Source organism: Belonocnema kinseyi, chromosome 9, assembly GCF_010883055.1.
Source record: "Belonocnema kinseyi isolate 2016_QV_RU_SX_M_011 chromosome 9, B_treatae_v1, whole genome shotgun sequence".
Classification (NCBI taxonomy): Eukaryota; Metazoa; Arthropoda; class Insecta; order Hymenoptera; family Cynipidae; genus Belonocnema; species Belonocnema kinseyi.
Genome location: NC_046665.1, coordinates 73,531,311 through 73,540,291, shown reverse-complemented (window position 1 = coordinate 73,540,291; position 8,981 = coordinate 73,531,311). Strand labels below are relative to the sequence as shown.

General features: G+C 28.3%; 2 protein-coding genes across 3 annotated transcripts in view; one reads left to right on the top strand and one right to left on the bottom strand.

The window, feature by feature from the left end:
* The window catches only part of LOC117180891 (omega-conotoxin-like protein 1), a 9,810-nt gene extending 8,867 nt beyond the window's left edge, over window positions 1–943 (top strand). Inside the window, exon 3 of the mRNA XM_033373474.1 lies at window positions 536–943. Coding sequence (XP_033229365.1) covers window positions 536–676 — 141 coding nt within the window. The 3' untranslated portion in view covers window positions 677–943. The remainder of the gene's footprint in view (window positions 1–535) is intronic.
* The window catches only part of LOC117180890, a 27,595-nt gene extending 20,335 nt beyond the window's left edge, over window positions 1–7,260 (bottom strand). For both annotated transcript variants that reach the window (XM_033373471.1, XM_033373472.1), the window contains exon 1: window positions 7,214–7,260. In XM_033373471.1, the coding sequence (XP_033229362.1) occupies window positions 7,214–7,251 (38 nt within the window). In that variant the 5' untranslated portion in view covers window positions 7,252–7,260. The remainder of the gene's footprint in view (window positions 1–7,213) is intronic.
* Between the last annotated feature and the right edge of the window lie 1,721 nt (window positions 7,261–8,981).

The window sequence follows — 8,981 nt, the reverse complement described above, 5'->3', positions numbered from 1 at the left end:
TTTGTTGATTTAGTTTTAATTCATTGAAATTTTGAAATATTTGAATACATTTGAATACTACATTTGTTAACAAACAATTTCAAAACCTTATTTTCTTCACTGAAATAGATGTCAAAAAGCGAGAAACACATTTTTCTTGTTGTTTAAGATGTCCCGAAATCGCCAAAAAAAATGAAAAATCCCTGAATCAAGAAAATAATTATTTTTGAAAAAGCAAAATCATAGCATCTTTTTTAAGATCAAGCTGATGAAATCGCAAGTTCGACGTGTTCCACTTGATGCAACAAATTAACAGACATCAAAAATTTTCGGTCAATTTGCGGATGCGAAGCTATGCATTTTTTTCATTCAGGTCACATTATTCGATTAATTGTAGCATTTTTACTCCAACCTAGAGTATATCCGTCAAAATATTATTACAACAAATTTTTTTTTTTTAATTTAAATTAATTATAGTACAATTTTTCATATGATTTTGTTTATTTATTACAAGTGAAGAGTGCAGGACTAATTAAAATTATGTTTATATTCTCAGTGTAGCAGCGATAGCCAGTGCTGTAACGCTGTAAAAATGACTTGTCACAGATACGCAGGAAGATGCCAAGTTGTGATAACTGCTGAGGATTTGCAGGAACAGAAGACAAAGCTTAAACCAACTGGGCACAAACTTTGGTGATTTCCGCATGTCAAGCCAAAAACTAAGTGTATATAAGCAAAAAAAAATTTTTATATAATTTAAAAAAATTAAATATGGATTATCTATTCGGACGCACTTTGTACTGCGTTTTATACTATGACTAAAAGCAAGACGAATATAAATTATATCGAAGAGTGAGATGTATACCCTCTTTGATGTTACATGAGTTTTGTAAATATGATTCAAAACTCAAAGAACAAAGAATTGAATCAATAAATCAGTTGTATGACAACAATTTATGAATAATGTGAGACTTTTTTCGTAGAATTACAAATGTTAAATTAAGTACTAGCGCACTAAGGTTTGAGATGTTACATTTCTGATTCTTTTTCTTGAAATGTTGGCTACTTGAAGAGAATAACATTAATTTTTTAATCGCATGTCTTTGTTTAGCCTTGTCTCATTCGTTTAGCTTAAAATTATGCAAGAATTATTAAAAAGGAATGGTCTGCGATAATAATTAATTTATATTTATAGTAAATAAATTACAAAATATGTTTTGGGACAAATAGAATGCAATGGTGTCATCGATTTCTTTGTTTTCCATGGTATTGTTTCTGCTTTCTTATATTTATAAATATAAAAAAAGTCCGATTGAAATAATAATACTGTTTCTATGAAGAAGTTTTTAACGTTGTTCGAAACGAAACAGGCAAGAGGACGATGCTTTTGTTTCAAGACAACTTTTTTTCTGAGTGAAATAAAAATTTAAAAAAAACAATCTACGTAATTAGTCTTTCAGGATTTGTAAAACTTTTTCGATGAAAATGAAATGAAGTATTGGAAACTTCTACACTGTGCATTTTGATGTAAGAAGTTGTTTTTATTTAAAAATGATATATTCGCGAGTTTCAAAATTTCCTAAATTAATTTTCTTATGCAGGGCTGTTTTGGGAGGGTAGTAAAAAATTTAAATAAATTTTTTTTTTACTCGGAAGGTTTGTTTGATTACTTTCCATAGTTTTGTTCCAAGACAGTTAGAATCATTAAAACAATTAACGAACAAAGTTTTCCAGTAGCAGCGCAGATGTTTGATAATTTATTGCATTTTATTATAAAGAAGTAACAGCATTAAAATCTTTTTGTGGGGATTGGCCGTGATTTGTACTTAATTCGTACTAAATTTGTGACATTTATAGACAAAAAGCGGTTCTTTGAAAGATTAAAATTGATTTAAAAAAAGTTAAAAATGATGTTATATGAACCTTATTTAATTTAAATTAAAGTTGAAAGACATATTTGTATTTTGTTTATACACAATTTTCGTGTTCGATAATATCAGTTTGAAAATCACAAAAATGGCAAAATTCATGAAAGTTATAAGTAAAAAAATAGTTTTGAAATTATAAAATGATCATGTGTTATTTTAATTTAAACTATATAAGTTTTAGGCAACAGATTTTTTAACTTTAAATTAATTTGTCCTTGATGAAACCAAATTCCTTTATTAAGCAGGAATTTAAAAAAAAAATTTAATTTATATTCTTACTTGCTATCTGAAATAGGTAATATCTTGTTTTATATTTTTATGTTATTAATTGGCAATGTAATGCTCCCGCGTACTGTAGCGCCCATGTAATGCTGCTGTTTTAAGTAATTAAGCGTAGATTTAGGTTTTTTAAAAAATAAAATTAACAATATTAAGTTTTTCAGTCAAAGAATTCATTAATCATAGAAAATGTCTTGGACTACAAATGGTTAAAATTTTGGAAATCACCTATATACTTACATAATTCTTTTTTATTATGTAAATAATAAAAAATAAATATATGGCAGCATAAAACAAAGTTATAAGCCTTAAAAAATGCTTAAAAATACAATTAGTACATTTTCTTGATAATTTAAAAAAATGTTATGCGTTTTTAAAGTAAAATATTGAAGAAGAAAAAATTCAATAACATTTTTAAAAAGTTTATTAAGAATGCATTTCCTTATGATAAAAGAACAATTAAAAAATTGACCATTACAAATTTTAAAAATAAAATAATTGAGAATGCAAGGAGGAAGCAAACAAATATTTTTCATCCGATTACAGAATTATTATTTCTTCTGATTTCGAAGTATTTTATATTTGAAAGAAAAATAAAGTATCGAGCACTTTTTTAAATAGGTAATATTTATACTAGCGATCAATTTTTTCTACATATTTCAAATTATTTTTTAGGAATCGTTATTTTAAATTAAAAACTGAGTTAAAAAGTATTATACAATAATTAAATAAATTGAAAACTGTGCGTTTTACAAAGGTTTTTAAATATCAGAAAATATTAGTCACTGAGATTATTAAAGCGTTTTTCAACTCAAAAGTTCTTTATTTTTTATATGCTTTAGATAGTTTTAAGTGGATTAAATTTTTAAATAAAAAAGTATTGAGCCCTTTGTAAAATAAGTGAAGTTACATTATTGTTTAAATATTTTCAATTGTTGTTTAAGGAAAGCAATTCCATATTTAAATCTTTGTAAAAAACGTATGAGAAAAGAATTCGATAAACTGAAAACTGCGCATTTTATGGAGAATTTTTGTTTATTGTTCATTACTTTTAGATATTTTATAACATTTTTAAATATATTAAGAAAAAAAGTATCGAGCCTTTATTGAAATAAGTAAAATTCAATTCTAACATTTTTCTAAATAAAGAATGGAACATTAAAGTTGAGTTCAACAACTTTTGGTTTGAAGTTGATTGAGGTTCACCATATGACTTGGAACGACCCTGCCTTAAAATGTTTCCCGAGATTTTGTCATCGTGATCCAATTGCTTCGATAGCGAAATCGGTAGAGCGCGCGGTTAGGACACACTAGTTTGGGTAGTTTAGTTAGGTAGGGTTCAATCCTCGGCGAGTGCGATTTTTTAAGGCGTCTAGGCGACACGATTATATGCGTAAGTAACAGTCTGCGCGAATTATGTGTTTTAATAATTTAAAAAATGAAGATTTATATAACAATAATTTCGAAAACAATTTTTTTCGTTGAGAAATAGTGTTCAGTTGAGGCACTAGTCTGTTGCTCCGATACTACATATTCTTAGATTGAGAAAATATATTCTTGAGCTGTATCAGAAATGATTTCTTGGAAGTAAACTATGTTCTGCATTTGAACACATCTCTATATGAAGTAACGCAGTAAAGATTTTGAATGATAAAATGCAATATTCTATCTAAGAATACATTTTCTCAGATTAAGAAAATGTACGCTTGTTCCAAGCATACGGTAGCAAGTATTTATTTATCTAGAACGCACTCATATTCTATCGTCCCCATTCGTACCTGCGATTGACTTGAATCAAGTAACATTTACTTGATTGAAAAACAATTGTTTTTTTTCAGTGTATGTTATTACTGAATCAAGGCTAGTTCATTCAAGTCTCGTAGCACTACCCAGTTGATAATGTTATATATTATTTATGTATCGTGGACAAAACACCAAAATTTTTTATTAACTTCATGTAGAAAAATTAATAAAACAAATTAAAAATATCTTCAACTTGTCCCATTCATATAATCTCTATATCACTTTTTCGCATCGGTGCAGTAGAACCTATTGTACTATACCTTTCCTTTAAAAAACGCTGGATGAGTTAACCGAGGGGCTATTCACTAAGGAATTTAACCATTTTAGTGATTAAAATCTTCTTAAATCTCTTATATATAACGCAAGATAGTAAGGCAGAAAGAAAAATGAGATTAGATGAGCAGCAGTAAGCCACAGTGTTGGTTAGAATTATAAATCAGATTTTAAGCAAGGAAATCCCTATTCAGCTTACTGAGTAGCACAGTACAGTGAGAATAACGACAAATAAGGGCGAATAAGAGGCAATAAGAAAAAGAATCCGGGAGAACTTGGAATCTTGTGCGCCGAGTTTCGCGCATGCGCCAGCGCAAAATCAGCTGAGCCCAAATAACCTCGAAAATTCAAAGAATATGTAGATTCTCCGAGAGATTTTCAATTATGAAATTATCAATGACAAATTTGAAAAATGAATTTTGTCATTTGAAATTTTGATGATAAATAATAAATCTTAAATATAGATAAAAAAGGATTAAAAATTTTATTACAATAATTAACGAATATATAATTCTAAACAAAAAAAGGCGCATCATCGATGTGGAACGCAAGACAAAAATTTAATTTACCATGAAATGAATTTATTTCAAATTATGTTTCAAAAATTAATGCCAAATCACATCGGAAAAATGAGTGGAAAATGTATACTAAAAAAAAATGTAATCTCGAAAAAATGTTCTTATCTAAAAATGAAAAATTCTCAATTTTGAAAAAAAATGTCTTATGTTAAAATATGTATAATAACTTAAAAATACAAGAAAGAATCATTGAAAATGTAAACGAAGGAAGTAATTTTTAAGTAAATTCGAAAATAAGTTTCAAATTGATAGCCTTTTTGATTTAAGAAATTATTTTTTAATAATTTTGCCAATGAAATTCCATGAAAATTATGTCAGACAGTGAACTTGAAACCAATTCAGTCAATCATGCTCTAAAAAATTTTTTTTACGTTTTCAATCGATGATTATCCTTCTTTCAAATAAGAATTACTTGTTTGTTAATTAACACAATTAAATTTGTACAAAACAATTAACGATTTATCCTTGTTTGTCCTGATTTCCAATGACAAAATTGATTTTTTTAAAGTTGACTTAGAAAATTTCATATTTGAGAATCTATATCATGTTTAAATTGGAAATTTATTCCTAATTGAGACATTGGTTCGATTGCAGAATAGAGACGTCACCTGTCACTTCTGTCACTTCTGTCACTTCTGTCACTTCTGTTTTAGCCGGAAAAAAATTTTGTTTGACAACAAACTATTAAAATATTTAATTTCAACTATAAATGAAGCAATTTGATCAGGCAAAAAGTAAAAATTATTGTGACTTTTGTTACTATGATGTCTCAAATATGGGTCTGTCACGATATATCGTAATGATCATATTTAACGAAGAGTTGGAAGTGGGTAGTGATGTGACCAACATTATTTTTTTTACTAGTCGTAGAGGTGCCTTACCGCCCCCGCGAAACGTTGGAAAAGGGTAGGGTTTTGACCAAATTATTTTTGTGACCTGTGAAAGGGGTGTTTTTGGCCGTTTGGATGTTTAAAAGCACCTAAACGGAGAATTAAATATGATCATTTCGATATCGTTATACCCATATTTAAGTCACCACAGTAACAACCTTTATTTATCGTTCAATTAAAGATTCGAAAAGTTTGTTGCCGAAAAAACTGGTTTTCCAGCCAAAAAAAACAGTTGACGCCCCTATTCTGCAATTGCACCATGACATTTTTGATTATAAAATGGAAAATTTATTTACTTTTTTAATTTTATTTTTCCGCAAATGATTATATATTTTTTAAATTGAAATAGCTGTTTTATTTTTTAATTGACATTTAAAATAAAGTTCTTAATCTCAATTTACACTCAACCTTTTCTAATAGTAAAATTGATTATTTCATGTTATAAATGTGCAATAATTCCTTATATTTTTGAACGAAAAATTAACGATTCAATAATAATTCAATTAATGTACTATTAATTAATTAAATTTTCCAATTTCTACATATTGTAATGTATAAAAGTTTCGAGCATTTAAATGATTTCTAAGAGTAAAAGCTTAGTCTCGAGTAGAGCGGACAACAATAAATAGCAAGAGCCATTGCTCGCTCCCCTAAAAATGAGGCGAAATAAAGAATAATAAGGCGGAAGAAGACACATGTCTCTGCGCTAAGAGAAGAATAGCGCAAAAGAAAGGCACACAAGTTAAAATACCTTAAGTAAGTGATCAGAGTCTTGATTATTCAAACTATTACTAATTTAGACACTGAAATCATTTGAAATAATGAAATAACTTACTGAATCTTTGAGATACGTGCAATCATATTCGAGAGTGTATAACCCCTCGGAGTTAACTTCACTGGACATGGACCAGTGCAAAATTTTCTTTACTAAGGTAAGCTTAAAATCACTTTATGAAGCTAATTATACTCAGTGGTAACCTGAAGCTGATGGTACATTGCATTAACAACAATAGATTGCTTGAAACAATTCTTTTAGTAACTCACATTAATTATAGTCTTGATCTAATATAAAAATTGAAAGCAAGTTAAAACAGTCAGAAAAAAGCGATTTTATAACTCAATTCTAAAAGAAAATTTCTATTAACAATAAGAACCAACACCCTAATGACCACTCGTTGCTTATTTTTCTAAAAAGTCAAATTTATTTTTTACTTTCATGTTTGTAGATCAAATATATATCGTTTTTTTAAATGCTTACGATTAATGGAACGTGCGTAAAAAACATATCGAAACTGTATTAAACGATAATTTTGTAAAATATTTACTTAACCAACAATATTTTTTCCTTATAAACGACTATCTAATAGCGCAATACCTTGCCCAATGTAGGCTAATATCCGAGCATATATCAGAGAACACCGTCTGTGGCTACTAATTTAATAATTCGGTGAAAAAATAAACACCAATTTAAATTTTGATTCACCTGTCTAGAGTGCGAGTTCGTCGGTGGTGCATTAGCATTTGATGGCAAGATAAGCGAAAGAGTTATTGTGCGTTCAGCCTTATCGCGAACTAGTTAAAAGGCGAACCGATCGATAACAAGATTTCATGCTCGGGAACTAAAAGAGCCAATCCTGCGAGCATCGTTGCGATTCTCGGACGAGATAGATTTTTATACACGCTTATATACAATAGAAAGAACAGGTGTGTGCGTGGTTTAATTGCGTCGACTTATCTACCGATAAACACGCTCTACACTTCGCCCTGTGCCATATGTTATATACCGAAAATCGACATTTTCTAAACACGATCACGCTTTTTTCAGATTAAATGATAACTCAACTTTCTCTTGTAATTGCGGTACCGAGCGATCGATTCTAACGTTCTTCAAAAACCAAAAAGGACGGCTGCGTAGACAGTAATCGCGTACCGATATAATTATTATCGCCGCTTCCCAGCGACCATGTCGTGTTAATCAAGTCTTAAGTGGGTTTCAATCCTTCAGAGAATTACTTTTTAATATTTTTAAAAAATCGATAGTAAACGACTTTTAAATGGAATCCGATACTTTAAGTATCTCCCAAAGGTTCTGTTTGTCAATACAAATTTATCGAGAATCAACTGTTTATATTTGAATACAAAATTTTTATTTTAATCATATAATATTTAATGTAAAAACGAAAATCCCAAACTTTGTTTTGTTTAAAATACTTTAGAAACCATTCAAAAACTAGGTTTTGTGATATCACACTTGGAAGCATAAGGGTAAATAAAAAAATGTAAAAGCTTGAAAACTGAAAAATAGTGATTTCATTTTAAAAGTAAGGCATCTAAATATAGACTTCACACTCTTTCCCTTATTCACAATATTACCTCTTTTTTTTAAATATTGGTTAATAATGTATCGTTTTTAGATGAAAATTGAACTATTTTGGTTGAAGATGTATGTATTTTGTTGTAAATTTGTCTTGTTTAGTAGAAAATTACTGTTCTTGATAGACAACTGAACTACGTTGTTGAAAGCTAAAACTGATTTGCTGAAAGTTGGTTTTATTAGATGAAGATCAATCTCTTTGGTTTAAAATTTTACTACTCAATTAAAGATTGAACTATTTTGTTGATAATTAGTTGCTTCTTTTGTTGACATTTTTTAAAATTGTTTTACTTAAAATTTAACTGATCCTGTTTTTGTTAAAAGTTTAAATGTTTTTAACTTGAAATTCAGCTATGTGGTTGTAAATCAACTTCGTTTTATCGAAAATTCGTCTTTTTGGTTTACAAATTTACCTCTTTTGGTAAAAATGCACCTTATTTGGTTGAACTCAGCGGGTTTTATTTTAAAGTATTTTTTTTTTTTAAATATCCAATGTTACTTTTTTTTGATGATATTTCATCATTTTTATTAGGTAAGACTATTTTTTATTTAAAATGAACATTTTTTCTTGGTTGAAAATTCAACTATTTGGTTGGAAATTCTTTTTTTTCAATTCATTTGTTGTTGAAAATTAATGTTTTGAACTTGAAAATAAACTAATCCGTTTTTGGTTCCAAATAAACTTTTTTTTTCTAGAGGAACCACCTTTTCTGTTTAAAAACTCAACAATTTGGTTATATTTATCTTTCTCTCATGACTAAGAAATGTTATCAAGCGGAAAATTCAATTATTTTCTGGGAAATTAATCTTTTACAGTTGAAAATCCATTTTATTGGGCAAAATTTGATCTTTTTCGCTTAAGAGTGTAACTGTTTGG